This window comes from Copadichromis virginalis, linkage group LG17 (assembly GCF_057382275.1).
Source record: "Copadichromis virginalis isolate Kocher_CV1m ecotype Utaka linkage group LG17, C_Virginalis_male_GT1.1, whole genome shotgun sequence".
NCBI lineage: Eukaryota > Metazoa > Chordata > Actinopteri > Cichliformes > Cichlidae > Copadichromis > Copadichromis virginalis.
Genome location: NC_140634.1, coordinates 35118315 through 35133853, shown reverse-complemented (window position 1 = coordinate 35133853; position 15539 = coordinate 35118315). Strand labels below are relative to the sequence as shown.

General features: G+C 39.6%; 1 protein-coding gene across 1 annotated transcript in view; it reads left to right on the top strand.

The window, feature by feature from the left end:
• The first annotated feature begins 5686 nt into the window (after window positions 1–5686).
• The window catches only part of LOC146689820 (protein phosphatase 1H-like), a 33716-nt gene continuing 23863 nt past the window's right edge, over window positions 5687–15539 (top strand). The window contains exon 1 of the mRNA XM_085436526.1: window positions 5687–6207. Coding sequence (XP_085292652.1) covers window positions 5972–6207 — 236 coding nt within the window. The 5' untranslated portion in view covers window positions 5687–5971. The remainder of the gene's footprint in view (window positions 6208–15539) is intronic.

The following is a 15539-nucleotide window of genomic DNA, read 5'->3' as shown; positions in this document are numbered from 1 at the left end:
ACTGAACTGGGAATAAGTGCACTGTTAAAAAAATAAAATCCTAAAAAAACCAGTAATATTCCAGCAGCTGGGGCGCCAAAATAATACTAGAAAATAACTGAAAATAACTTTCTCACAAAAATACGGTTATTTTCAGTAATGACAATACAGTTTGTTGCCCTAATTTTACATGGGATTTTGCCTTTTTCAAGTGCTTTTAAACATTAAATTAGGAACATTTTAATGTGATTAAACAATGAAATTACCTATAAACAAGGTCAATGAATGCGGCAATATGAATAATAATACATAAATGTACAGAAATATACAGTTAACAGTTGGTTTAAATAATAATAATGGATTGCATTCATATAGCGCTTTTCGAGACCCTCAAAGCGCTTTACAATTCCACTATTTATTCACTCTCATATTCACACACTGGTGGAGGCAAGCTACAGTTGTAGCTACAGTTGTAGCCACAGCTGCACTGGGGCAGACTGATATCTTGCCATCAGCCCCTCTGGCCATCAATGACCGAGACTGTCCGAGCCGGGGATCGAACCAGCAACCTTCTGGTTACAAGAAGAACTGCCAAGTCTTGAGCCACGATCGCCCTAAATATTTGGCGTAAAAAAAACAAAACAAAAAAAACAACGCTTATAAGAATCATTTTATATATCTTTCTATAGTATTACATTTGAATTTAACAGTTCAATCTTTCAAATAACGGACAAATATTTATGAAATTATGATACATTTGTGAATGTATTTTAAAAATCTAAATATGCATATGTACAAAAAAATATATTTAAAAAACAAGAAAATTATGTTTTATTACATTTACAGTGATTTTATGTTATTTTACATTTGAAATGTGAAATCACAGTCTATTTATGCAAATTCAATGACATTCTAGAAAAACAGTACAAAACTGTAAAATACACAGTACAATACTTTTATATTACAATTTCTTTTTGTGTGGGATAAAAAAGTGGCAAATATCGAAAGAAAAACCTTTGACAGCCTGGAGAGCTGTTACTCAAAAAAAATTTTCTTCCTTGAAAGCAAAATATAAAAAATGAGGGGCTTGAGACTTTTGCACAATACCCAAGAGAATATGACAGAGACTGTAAGTAAATAACCAGTAAAAGTCAACTACATAATAGTCTCAGTAGTCTAAAACTCTAAAATATAGGCAATGAGAACACAGGAATGTCCCAGGGAAAGCAGCAGGGTACTCCAAACCAGTCCATCAGACTAACATCAGCTGTATCACTTAAAAAAGAAGAAAAAAAAAATGTCGTGAAATATTTAAACACATCAAGTTTATTGACCATTTTGGTTTAGTAACTAACATCTGTGCAGCAGACCTGAGGCTATGGACCTATTTGAAGAAGTGCCAAAAGATAAAAGTAGTAGGCTTGAACATAACTATTTAAGGTAAGATAAGATAAGATACGATAACCATTATTAGTCCCACACGTGGGAAATTTGTTTTGTTACAGCAGAAAGTGGATAGTGCAAAGTTACATAGAAAAATTAGAAAAACACTGGAATAAGATAAAGAATAAGAATAAGATACTGTACACAATACAATAGAATAAAATAAAATACTATATACAATAGATTAAAATAGAATACAAATACTATATACAATTGAGTATAATACAACGATGCCAGAAAAGAGTATTGCACTTAGCGTTATTGCTATTACGCATGTGTGGATGTGTGTGTTTGGTCAGTTGCAGTCTTTGTTGTGGAGTCTGACAGCAGTGGGGAGGAAAGACCTGTGAAATCTCTCCATCCCACATCGTAAGTGCCGCAGCCTGCCACTGAAGGAGCTGCTCAGTGCTGTCAGAGTCTCCTGCATGGGGTTGGACATGTTGTCCAACAGGGATGAAAGCTTAGCCACCATTCTCCTGTCACTCAATACCTCCACTGGGTCCAGAGGGCATCCGAGAACAGAGCTGGCCCTCCGGATCAGCCTTTTCACTCTATTCCTGTCCTCAGCAGAGATGCTGCCCCCCCAGCAGACCGCACTGTAAAAAAATGGCTGAGGCCACCACAGAGTCATAGAAGGTCTTTAGGAGTGGGCCGTTCACTCCAAAAGACCTGAGTCTCTGCAGCAGGTACAGCCTGCTCTGCCCTTTTCTGTAGAGGGCGTCTGAATTATGAGTCCAGTCCTGTTTATTGTTCAGATGAACACCAAGGTACCTGTAGCTGTCCACCAGAGATGGGCAGTAATGCGTTACTGTAATCCGATTACTTTTTTCAAGTAACGAGTAAAGTAAGGGATTACTATTGCAAAAAAGGTAATTAGATTACCGTTACTTTCCCGTAGGAACGCTGCGTTACTGCGTTACTAAAACCGGGATTTTTTTGCGAGAATGTCTCATGACAGTGATGTAAGCGATGGATAATATATCGAGTGTGCGGGAGAGAGTATGAGCGTGCAGCGTTTAAAGCGTGGAAGTACTGACCTTATGTTACTCTTAATGGGAAACACAGAGAAACTCGCGGATTCTTCAACTGACCGCGGCACACCTGCACCAGGGTAAACCTCCGCCTACCCTAGTCCTGCTTTACAGGTGAAAATAGAGCAACAGGACCGCTGAGTCTTTGACTTTATTTATTTTCTGCTGTGTTTTACTTATTTGAAAGAGTGAGTGTAAACACAAATATATATATATATATATTTTATGTGCTGGAATGTGCAGAAAATAGGTTTAAATATTAAACAAATTTCTTCCAGTCAGAGAATGTTGCATATAATTTAATTTTTGCTTGATGCATAAAGTTAAAAGATTAAAACGAATAAAACAAGTTTTAAAAAGGGACTTTTTCATTTGATTACATTTTATATGATGAATTATGCAGAAAAAGTAGAATTGGGCTGAAAGATCTATCGCTTTGTCACCTCTTCAGGTTGTAAATCGTGTTTTTAAAAAGTAACTAAGTAATTAATTACTTTTGAAAATAAGTAATCAGTAAAGTAATGGGATTACTTTTGGGGGGAAGTAATTAGTTACTAATCATTTTTTTCAAGTAACTTGACCAACACTGCTGTCCACAGTCTCAATGTCCATACCTTGATTGTTTAGTGGTTTATTTCAGTCACATATCCATTTAACATATGTAGATGTGTGTAGACGTACATGCTTGTGTTCAAATAAACTTTTCTTTCATGTACCAAATCCTCACTTCTGGTTCAGCTTTAACTTTTGAACACCATGAACTCAAGCGTGCGGTGACACGATGGTTCATTCGTGGTTTACTCAAATTGCCCTTCAGGCAGCAGCACATCCCACAGCCAATCAAATTTCCACTGTACTTGACAGCTGGTCTACGGTACTTTCCAGGGAATTTATTAATGTTTTGTTCTGTGCCCCAAAAAATTCTAGAGAATATTATTCTTTGTCTGTATGATCTCTGGCAAAGGGCAGTTTTTTCTTGTGTTTTTACAGAACACCAAATGCTTTTTACTGGAATAAGATAAAATAATTGATATTAAAGTATTTTCTTTGCATAAATTTGACAACACTATGGTCTTGACAATACTGGTGTTATTTATCATGTTTCGTGATTATTCAGTCACAGAAAGGTAAAACAGCAACATCAGGATGAAGGAACACAAGAAGCCGGAGTAGTACCAAGGGCTGAGAGAGGAGCTCAAGAAATTGTGGAGGGTGAAGGTAACAGTGGTCCGAGTGATAATCAGAGTGCTCGGTGCAGTGACCCCAAAGCTGGGGTCCAGCTTTAGACACCGGTCAGGAGAGTGCAGTCCTAGGAACAGCAAAGATACTGCCCAAGGCCCTCAAGCTTCCAGACCTCTGGTTCAGGACCTGAGCTTGAAGGATAAAGACAGCCCACAGGGGCAAGAGGGGAATTTTTAAAAACAGTAATACAGCTACCTTGTTGTGTCTTGTGATACAACATACATCATCCTTACTGCATGAGGGTGTCACCATGAGTATTGTTGTATATATTTCTTACCAGCCGAGTTTGTGCGATTTCGCCTTAACTAGATGCAGCTCATTGCACCATTTTGTCAACATCTTTATATTTATCAGCACACTGTGTCTATTTGCTAAAGCAGAAATAAGTTCTTCATTTCACAAAAGTTTCTGAAGTTTATTCACGGAATTTCAACTTTAAAAAGAAAAAAAAAACTTTTAAAAAATGTCAATTTTTCTCTGAAATGACCCCCCCCCAAAACAAAACAAAACAAAACAAAGAAACGCCCCTGGGTATGGCATACACACTACTACTACTACTAATAATAATAATAAATATATATATAGGGGAGACCGGGGATAGTTGTAACGTGGGTCCGTTGTAACACTTCCAATTTCTCCAATCAGGGCTAAGTTTCAAATGATGTGACTCATCCTGTGCATGCCCAACTCAGTTCTGCTATCACATGTGAAAAATCAGCACATTTTGTCAAACACAGACAATTTAACATGAAAAAAAGTTTTTCTACTTTATTTCAATTTCTAATAGCATTATCTGCTTTGCAGTTAAACTTATCAAACTTAAATTATGTTATTTGTATGTCTATGGGGATATATTCTGTGTAGGTCTTTAGTGCTAATGTTTTAGCCGTTGGCTGTAATGTTAGCTAGTTCATGGCTATAGGAGTCTGGGTCAGTTGTAACAATAATGTATGTTACAACTTACCACACTATTACTTTAACTTATATTAAACAAGTTGGGGCAACAACATCAGCAGAGAGAGGTTCACTGGTCGCTTTTGTACATGCGGTTAATGCCATTGGCAACACAATTCCTCCACTGTTTGTGTTCCCACACATACATTATGCAGACCTCTGTGTCAGAGATGGACCAGTAGGAAGTACTGGTAGTGGAAATAAATCAGGATGGGTGCAAGAAACAGATTTCCTCATCTTTCAAACAGTCAGCTCCTGTTGCCAACATGATGTTTCATAAAAAGTAATGGAATTGCGATGCTGGTGAACAACTACATTTTTTCAGCTTCATTGTTATGTTCAAAATTGGTGCAAGAGTTGTAGGTTATAATGCCCACTGATCCAATGAGGCCAAACTCAAGGAAGACCAACCAAAATTAATGAAATATTCAGTTGCAGAAAATTCCATAATTTGTCTTTTTTGGGGGATTGGAATATGTTCAAAAGCTAGATTTCTGCATTCTGTCACACACACAGAGAGCTACATAAATGGCTCTAAGTGCATTCATGTGTTGAATAAACAAAGATTACATGTTAATGTTTTGTTAGTACCCTTATTTCATTGTGTTACATTTCACCCCAGGATATGTTACAACTAACCCAGACTATGTGGTTAATTGTAACATTTCACTCTTTGTGTTTGAGGCCATACCATGCAATGGGTAATTGTGCTGCAGAGAAAATAGCTGCACTATTTAATAGCCGAGACATGTAAATACTTTGCATTACATTTTGAATCCACTACCTTAAACGAGCTCCAATTTACAGACAGAAATGTCAAAAATGTTACAACTATCCCCGGTCTCCCCTATATATGTGTATATATATATATATATATATATATATATATATATATGTATATATATATATATATATATGGTGGGCGTATAGGTAGCCATGGTTCCTGTCCGTACTGTGGTTTTTTTGTTTTTTTATTTCCAGTGTGCATCCATGGATGCGTCACATGACCATTAATCTTCAGTGCATTTCCGCTTTCACGGCGGCCGAGCTGTTATCAATTGCTTTCCGTGGATGCGTGCAGGATTTTAGTTGAAGCATCTCTGCAGTTTCCACCATCCTGTCCTCTGTGTCTCTTGTTTCCGCACTGAATCAATGAAAGCATAATCATCCTAGGATTGCCTCATCCTCCTCCTCCTCCTCGTCGTCTTCTTCGTCCAGCCCTTCGTCGATCAAGCGCGGCCGAGCTGGGGGGGAATCCGGGGAAAGGCAGCCGCGGCGCCCCGCACCGGCCGACGGACACCCCGCCGCGACGCGCCACTAACATGCTCACCCGTGTAAAGTCCGCCGTGGCCGGTTTCATGGGGGGAATCATGGCCGGGGGTAGCTCCGGGTCAGGCGGCAATACCGGATCCGAGCTGCCGCTGAAATTCCCATATATGAGACCTGATTTCCTTGGACTGTCCCCGGATGAGATCGAGTGCTCTGCTGATCACATAGCTCGGCCCATCCTCATCCTCAAGGAAACCAGGAGATTACCGTGGGCCACCGGATACGCTGAGTAAGTAAAACAAATGCAGTCGGCCTCAAAATCAATTCTTGTTGACTTTCCTGTGTCAGATGCATTTAACATAAACCAAATGATGTGGTTTAGCTGAGGCCTAAGAGCGTGCAGCTGCTCACTCAGCTCTTTATCCCTCCAATTTACTCCTTCTGCTCCTCCTGTTAGACACACAAATCAAGGAGCACGGACTTGAACCTGCACTGTGACCTGTGACCTGTATCCATCTCCAATATGTTATGGTTCATTTAGGGATCACACAACAACCTTTTTGTGTGCAGCTTCTTAAGTGTGGCCTTGAGAAGTAGAGGACAGCATGCATCCAAGGGATCACAGCCCAAGCTGGTTTTCACGTGCAAGAGGATAACGCCTTCCAACAGCAGTATCTGGGATTTAATCTACAGCAGTGCTCCACTCAAAGCTACAGTGTGTCAGTAAAGTCTAGGATCAGGGGTGTCAAACATATGGCCTCAGGGACAGAATCAGATTCCAATCAGTAACAAAGGGCATCGATTTGTGGCTTTTAACTGCATTTTCATGAGGTTTATAACTTTTCCTTCCTTCCTTCCTGTTTCCATGGGTCTTTTCCCACGTCACTGGTCTGGCCCACTTAAGGTCAAAATTGGCTGTATGTGGCCCACAATGTAAAATAAGTTGGACATCTCTGGTCTAGATGCACTGTGGCTCAGTGCAAACTCATATTCTGGCTTTAGAAGTAGCTGACTAGCCTTCAGAGCACACTCTTGTTTGTGTTTTTTCTGCTTGCCGTTTCTGCCGCCTTCAAAGATGGCACGTGAAGCATCTGTCCTCTTGCTGTCATGTCACATTTTACACTGGAGCTTTGCAAACACGCCGCTCAACAAATGTTATATAAAAGCTTACAGTGAATTTAAGACTCATGTGCTGGTTCCACAAATAATCGTAGGGCCCTGCTAACACTGTAAGCGCGCTTACACATTTGTTTTTCAATACTTTTTTTCATATCAGGATTTACTAGAAACTATTGCTTAAAAAATCCCTGATTAGAGTGCAGAATATGAGAATGGTAAGCACAATTTACAGAAAATTTAAGAACTTTTGAACTTTTTGAGTGGCTTTTACAAGGGGGGGGGGGGATCAATCTCTCCCTTGGAACACCCTGCTAAAATTAATGGAAGCTCAAATCTGCAGTTTATGCTGTATCATGATGCTGAGACAAGGGAATGCATACGATCATACAACTAGATTGGTCAGTTTTTGAGTGAGCGTGTTCACCATTGTGGTGCATTATACTTTCCATTGTGGTTAGATATGATTAGATTTTGCAGGAGCACTTGTCTTTTGTTGTGGTACTGCCATGTCAGCCGCACCCTGCTGTATCCATTTCCTCCCCTTTGTTGAGTTCTAGTTGGCAATCTCTCCCTTCCAACCTGCTATGAGCAGTGTTTGGTTAACATTTAATGATAAGGTACACAAATACATGTGCGATTACCCTCAGAACAAACTAGGAATTCCCTCCTAATTAATCACTACCTTTGACACTGAGGTTATCTAGTACAGCGGTCCCCAACCTTTTTTGCGCCACGGACCGGTTTATGCACAACAATATTTTCACGGACCGGCCTTTAAGGTGTCGCAGATAAATACAACAAAATAAAACTAGTACCGGTACCGAAAAAAAGAAGATTTATTCATAACACACGTGAAAAGACACGGGAAAACAGAGTTAACGGTAAAAACGATGACAAAATAATGCTTTAAACCAATAAAAACCCTGAAAACCATACATTTCACACCTGAGCCTCAACTCTCGCGGCCCGGTACCAAACGACTCACGGACCGGTACCGGTCCGAGGCCCGGGGGTTGGGGACCGCTGATCTAGTATGTCTGTAGTAAGTGTATACTTGATAACCCTAGGCTGGCTACAGTCTTTCAACATAGAAGTTCTCAGCTCTAAGCGATGTTGCCTTTTCTCAGTTAGTCTTTGCAACATTAAATGGGGTTTGGATTTGTAAGTAGTTACACTACACTCACTGGCCACTTCAGTAGGTACTTCTGAAACTGCTCAGTAACATAACTATCCAATCAGCGAATCACATGGGAGAAACGCAGCGCATTTAGGTATGTAGACATGGGCAATACGGCCTGCTGAAGTTCAAACTGAGCATTAAAATGGAGAAGAAAGGTGCCTCAGGTGACTTGGACCATGGCATGCTTGTTGGTGTCAGACAGGCTGGCCTGATTATTTCAAAAACTGCTCATTTAAAGTATAGAAAATATCCAGTAAGCAGCACCCCTCTGGGTGAAATTGAAAGGCGACAGTAACTCAAATAGCAACTTGTTACAACCAAGGTATGCAGAAGAATATACTCTTAAAATAGATGGACTGGTGAAACAACAAATTCAGCATCATGGATGTACAGCTGACAAATCTGCAACAACTGTGTGCTAGCTGTGCTATCTGGTCAATATGAACCAAAGTCTCTGAGGAACATTTCCAGGACCTTGTTTAATCTGCGCCACAAAGAATTAAGGCAGTTCTGAGGGGAAAATTTGTGGCCTCACTGATAATTAGAAATATCTAGCCCTTTCTTCTTTTCTGCCCCATAGGGTTATAATACTGAGAAAGCTGGAGATAAATAATGATTATATGCTATACAAATTCCTGTGTTGGCCAGCAGCACATTATTTTTCTGTTTACATGAAGTTTGAGTTTTGACGTATGATCACACCTCACTTTCTTTTCCTGTTTTTAACACATCACACAAAGCTACACTCAGATCTGTGTGAATGGATGGCTCTGAATGGATCGGTGTGGTTAATGAGTTCAGTTCCTCTCTGCATTTATCTGTAATTAAAGCCTCCAGTGTTCTCATTACAGCAGCCGTTTGGGCTCTAGCCTCTTTTTTACATTGGGAATTAATAAGCTAAATATTACATTCCCTTTTTTTTGATTAAGAAATTTCCAAGGCAAACGTAGACATATAACCGAATTTCTCTTGTTAATTTTACCATTTGCTCTATCCGTCCCATGATTAATGATTTTCCACACCCAGCTTAGGAGTTCTTTTAACCAGGCTTTAAATGTATGCGTGTTGAAGCAGTGTACATGAAGCCTACAAAAAGACAAATCACCAAGCTGGTCTATAAACAGCTTCAAGGGCTGAGTTTTAGCTAATACGCAAGAGAACATATGTAGGAATTGGTGCAGGTTTAATTGCCATTCCCAAACTTTATATATAACACACAGTCACATCACCCATTTTGTTGCGTTTGTGGAATTACATTTTGAAGCATCAAGTTTAGGCACTTTGGCTGTGGCTGTCGTTTGGAGCCTGGAGTGACCATATTTAGTGACCATATATAGATGTGCTGACGCTAATGCTGGCAGGCTTTGTTAGCAGCTGCAACCACAGAGTCTGTAATGCACATGGAAACAGATACATGCTAATTAGTGTTAAAAAGGCCCACTAAAATGGGAGAATTGCCAAAGGCAGCTGTAGACAGGGTAGAGCTGGTCAGTTATCAGCTAATTCCATTGCTGCTTTGCTAGCTAGGTTACTAAGGTCTATCCGCAATTCACCAATTTTTAACTGGGATGTAAATTTTAGCTGTTGGAACCAAACTAAATGTCTGTGAAGGTCGTAAAGCGACCATCTTTGAACAGAGGCGGGGGTTTACGACACCAACTCTCTGCCATCTATAATCCAGTTTTGAGATCCCTTCCCAGACGCCTTAACGCCCACTCACATCCTGGGCCATCTGACCTCAGGAATTCGCATGATAAGGTGGGGCCAGGTTTCACAATGAACACACCCGAAATTCTGGCTGATTGGGACCCACGCCCAGTTTCACACCTTGGCTCAGGCGATTAGAGGATCATCAGGGGGTCCTTTTGTCCCTCTGTGGGGGGTCACTCCCACTAGGTTTATATCTGGGACTCTCCACCATTTGACCTTAGAACTGAAGAAGCTTCTCGGATGAGAGGTGAAACGTCTTCAAGCAACTTAAAGAAGTCCAGACGCTTTTCTTTGCAAGCTCCTTTGACAACCAAACTAAATGTACCTGCCAAAGAAACTGAATTAACTGACTTCTTGATGCCTTTTAGCACTGTGCAAAAGTCTTAAGCCACCCTTAATTTCTTTATAAAAAATGGAAAATAGGTGCAATGATTGATTGAAATACAAACATATATTGAAATATATAAGTATAGATGGTTAAAAACCATTTGTATTATTCTTGTGATCTTGAAAGCCAATATTTGTTATGACCACCTTTATTCTTCAACACAACTTGAACTCTCATGGACAAGCTCTCTTGTAATTTCTTTAATTAGTCTTCAGGGATATTTTTGCAGACTTCTTGAAGGACATTCAGAGCTCTTCTTTTGGTGTTGGCTGACTTTTTTTTTTTTTCTGTTCTCTGTCAAGATGATTCCAAACTTCTTCAAAAATGTTGAGGTCCTGGCTCTGAGGAGGCCAATTCATGACGGATAGTGTTCCATTGTGTATTTTTCTATCCAGGTATGCTTTTACTACATTAGTAGTGTGTTTGGGATCATTGTCACGTTGGAAAATGAAGCTGTTGCCAATGAGCCAATCAGAAATTGGATTTACCAATCCATCAGACCCTTTGTTGTTGATTTGCATCCTTCCATTTCTGTTGAGGCTTCAGTGAACAGTAGGTCTCTGAGAGATGATTTTCAGATAAAGTTCATCTACTGTGTGTAGTGTTTTTACACCTGCTGCTTCTTCTAAAGACCATTACAATAAAATACTTTTTTTTTTTAAGTATAAAAGTCTGGCTCCCTGGAAGCAAAATAAACATCAATGAGGAGTAGCCCAAGACTTTTCCACAGTCCTGTAGAACGTCACTGAATGTTATCAAGACAATATTTTCCATGTCATCCATAACTCTGAGTCTCATTAAATTCAATGTGTGAGATGTACTAAAAAAATTAACCACTTTACAGCTGCTACTAAAGGGGAAGTGAGAGGCTTCAGGGACCTAAACTTTTTCTTTTTTTTTATCATCCAATAAACAAGTTTATCAGGATAGTAAAGCTGGGACAAGTCTCTTAATTCGAAGAATAAAACTTTGTTTCCAGTATGTTATGCCACTATGTAGTGTTACTAATGTCTCTTTTTTAATGGTGGTTTAAATAGAAAATGGCTTTTGGTCAAGGCCAATTGGTATGTTTTTAACTCTGGTATCGTGAGTCACCAGTGGTGACTCACCACTGGGAAAGACTGGCAGCAAGTCTGAGTGGAGGAGAGGTAGTGTATCCAGCTCTCCATCCATTTACCAACTTAGGGTCAAGCAGGGGTGCTGGGTTTTTTTTTTTTTTTTCCTCCTGTTACTCGCCGGCCAGTATCCAGGTTTCTTAATCAGAGATTCAGTCTGAGAGCCTGGGAGTCCCAGGCTTTTAGCACTACATCATCTTTGCTGCCAGCAAAAACATCATGTAGTAATGTCAGGGGAGAAAACATGGTTTGTTTGTTTTTTATCAGAAAAAGCTACAACCAGATATCAGCGGTACATTGATTTATAAATTGCTAAGACTTCTGCAAATTTCTCAGTATTATCATAAAAAATGGATACAATAAGTGCCTACTGCTGAAGAAGAAATCCAAACCCATTCATTCCTACAGTCCATTCAGAATTTTTTTGTTAAATTTCCTTATCTTCTGTATTCAGATGGCCCAGTTCCAACCAAAAATCTTCATGAAGTGTTAAATCTAGACTTTTTTTAAAAGACTGTTTTACTGTTGAGCTCCTCATTATTGTTTGTTTCCTGTTATGATTAGAGGCACAGTATTAAACCATTGTGCTTCACCAGATAATTATTCCAGTTTTTTGGGTGGGGGGGTATGTCTGCTCTAAAATCTGTTGCTGATGATGGAGAAACAAAAAGCGCATTGGATGTCTGACAATGGAGGGGAAAATTAGGTTTTGTTCCTAATGTTCCTAATGGGAGGAATGGGGGCTGTGTGTTTCGTGTAACACAGTGGGATCATTAAATTAAATGCATCGTTAATGTGGACGATTACCATGTTTTCTGCAGGCAGATTGGATGAAGCAGAGAAACGCTTCCTGGAATTCTTCTGTTGACAAACTCAAATGTGGACGATGCCTCAGAGTGTTTTATGACCACAGTAACTCAGAGGGTACTTATTGCTGTGGGTGCGGTGCTAAAGTTGGAATGCAGAGAAGTTTAATCGCCATTGACGACCACCCAGTGGTCATGATAGCTTTCGCGGTGAGTGACACATTATAGCCTATGCACTGTCATCCTTAGTCGGGAGTTCTCTCAGTACCACAAGAATACTTTGTGGCAGGAAGGGGAATGATGGAATAAATATAACAGGCACCAGCAAATCAACAGTCCACAACCTACTGGTAATCCATTGATCATTTTAGACACCTACAGAAATGTTAGCCAAATAATTTTGTGTTGTGGTTAATAATTCTTTCATTAATCTGCACCATATATTGTTTAACCCTCATCCCACCAACAGATTTAACATAGATGGACTACATCAGGGGTGGGCAACTCCAGGCCTCGAGGGCCGGTGTCCTGCAGGTTTTAGATGTTTCCTTGATCCAACACAGCTGATTCAAATGGTTAAATGACCTCCTCAACATGTCCTGAAGTTCTCCAGAAGCCTGGTAACGAATAAATCATGTGATTCAGGTGTGTTGACCCAGGGTGATATCTAAAACCTGCAGTGCACCGGCCCTCGTGGCCTGGAGTTGCCCACCCCTGCAGTAACTGTATTCATCATTCCTTCTATTAAAACTGTAGAGATGAAATTGGATGCCTTTGACTGGGGTCATAGGACAATGATGTGAGATCATTAGGACCAAATTGATTGATAAGCAATTAAAGAAAAAAAAAAAAAACGCCTTTGATTTTGACCACTGGGGTCTGCACAGCTCAAACGCTAATGGCACATAACTAAATATTATTAAGAAATTGGCAAAAAGAATTTTTTTATTCAACCTCAGAATGTTCATATACTGTGTATGTATATTCTTACACTATACAGACTTTTGCTATTGTTGCATTATGTATTTTAACAATTTAAAGTATCAGTTATATCGCACTATGCATACACAGACATACACATGTGTATATGCTCACATCGTGGCTCTTTTAACTAAAGCTAATGAGCATTTGAGACCGGGGACCAGACAAGGCTGCTGCCTCACAGAAAGCAACTGACAATAATGTCTATAAATAGACATGCCAATTTCTCTACTCAGACACACAGAAACACACAACAACAACAGCCTCCAGGGATTTTGGCCAGACTTGCCAGTCTAACTTTTTTTCACCATTTATTTGTGACCCAATTACATTATCTAGAGTTAGCAGTTATGCAGCTGGTGTAGTGACCTTTGAGACAGCAAGTGAAAACGAGTGCTTCAAATTAAGAAGCATTTAGTTTAAGCAGAAAAGGTTCACTCTTACAGTGTTGGTGATTTTACTGCTTAGTTATGGCGTGTAGCGTGTGGAGAAGAGTCGCCTGTCGCCTGAATGTTGGGCATTAATAGGAGACTGTTTAAACAAATTCATTATGTCAACTCAAAACATAATACTACTCTGTATTGTTCCAGCAGACTGAAAGAATCCATTGTCACAGGTTCAAATGTGTAAAAGTGTTCACAAACGTTGCTTTAGCTACCTTTTGAAGACTCTTATGGACAAAACACTCCGTGAATGTATTTTAGTGAATAAAAATATAGATTATATATTTTAAAAACTCATATAGCCAACATGAAACAAACTTTACTTTGCGGACTATTGTTGTCAAGTCATTAGTTTGGTATTCTGGCCATCGACAACTTGGTTTTGTGAAACTAAGGGTTTAATGAAACTGTTTAACTGTAGACCTAACTTGCAACCCTAATTGCCCTGCATGACCATAAAATAGTGGCTTATTAGTGGCAGCGAAGGCACAAGCTAAAACGTACCCTGAATTATCTCATTTGTCTCTAGACAGTACCATAAGCTATTAAATGAAAGACATGAAATTGTTGACTCTGTCTGCATTTTTAAATCAGGCAGCAATTATTTGCAAAGGAGGTTGCTGTCCTATTTTTACACGTGTCACTAAACCATTAGCTTGCACTGATTTAGGAGCTAGCTTAGTCAGGCTAAGTGTATGGATTTAATGCAAGTTTGTTTGGCTAGCATCATCTCAGGATGGTGGTGCCTGAGATGAGATCTCTTCTTCATAGTATGCCCAGAGTTTTTACATTTATTAAACAAAATCTCGATATTTAGTGTCCCTGTATCGATACAATATTGACACATAAAATAAATTGTAACACTGTGTTATACTTTATACCGTTTAGCTACATTCCAGTTTAGTGTCACCTGTTAGAACATGGTAGAACATGCAAAATCCACACAGAAAGCTCCCAGCCAGAAAAGACATTCAGACTAGGAACCTTCTTGCAGTGAGGTGACAATGCTAAGTGCTGCACCACTAAACCGCAGCTGGGGAAAAACAAACTAACCAAAACTACATATGAGCACAGTGATGTTTGATCAAAATTTCCCAAGATATGTAGAAAAATTGTTATTCTCCAGTATGGGCTGCAGATAACAATGTGGTTATCGTGCAGACTGAAGACAAAAGTTTTTCTTTTCAACTTTAAAAACTGTTAGATTAAGAGTGTGGTTTGCCTTTAAAACAATGCTGTTTTTAAATTGTTAGTGGGCTACATTTTTCTGCAAACTCTCTCTGTGGTCTGCCTGTTTTGGGGTTTTTTTTTGTTTTTTTTTTTTTTTTAAAGCACACAAGCACAAATGAAGCTCAGCAGGACTGCGTACATGCACAAAGCGCTGGCCATGTACCCTTTGTACAACTAAGCACAAATAGAGTCTTCATATTCACCCAGAGGCGATTGTCTCAATGCATCAGGACACTCCCAGCAGAGCAGTACCACAAATAAGCGCTCCTGTTTGATCTTCATCAGGGACATGAAACGTACAACGCATGCTGTTTCATTGGGTCTGCAGATAGAAACCGCAGGCAGTGGGTCTGACTAATTGTTGCAATCCTGCAGTGAGCCTTAATAACTATGAAAGACCCCGGCGCTGTTTCATCCCACAAAAAAAGCTTCTGATTTCAGCTTTAGTTCAACTGCTCGTTCCAGAAAACAGCTGGGAAATCACAGCAAGCGTTGCATCTGATGTTTGAAACGAAGACTTTAACTGAAAAAAAAAATGATATTGGCTGAATGTTGACAAATTTGATTTTTAATCATTCTTTGGTAAAGGCTATTGACAAGAAAATGGGTGACTGCCTATAATATGACTAAACCTGTACATTGTGCCCCA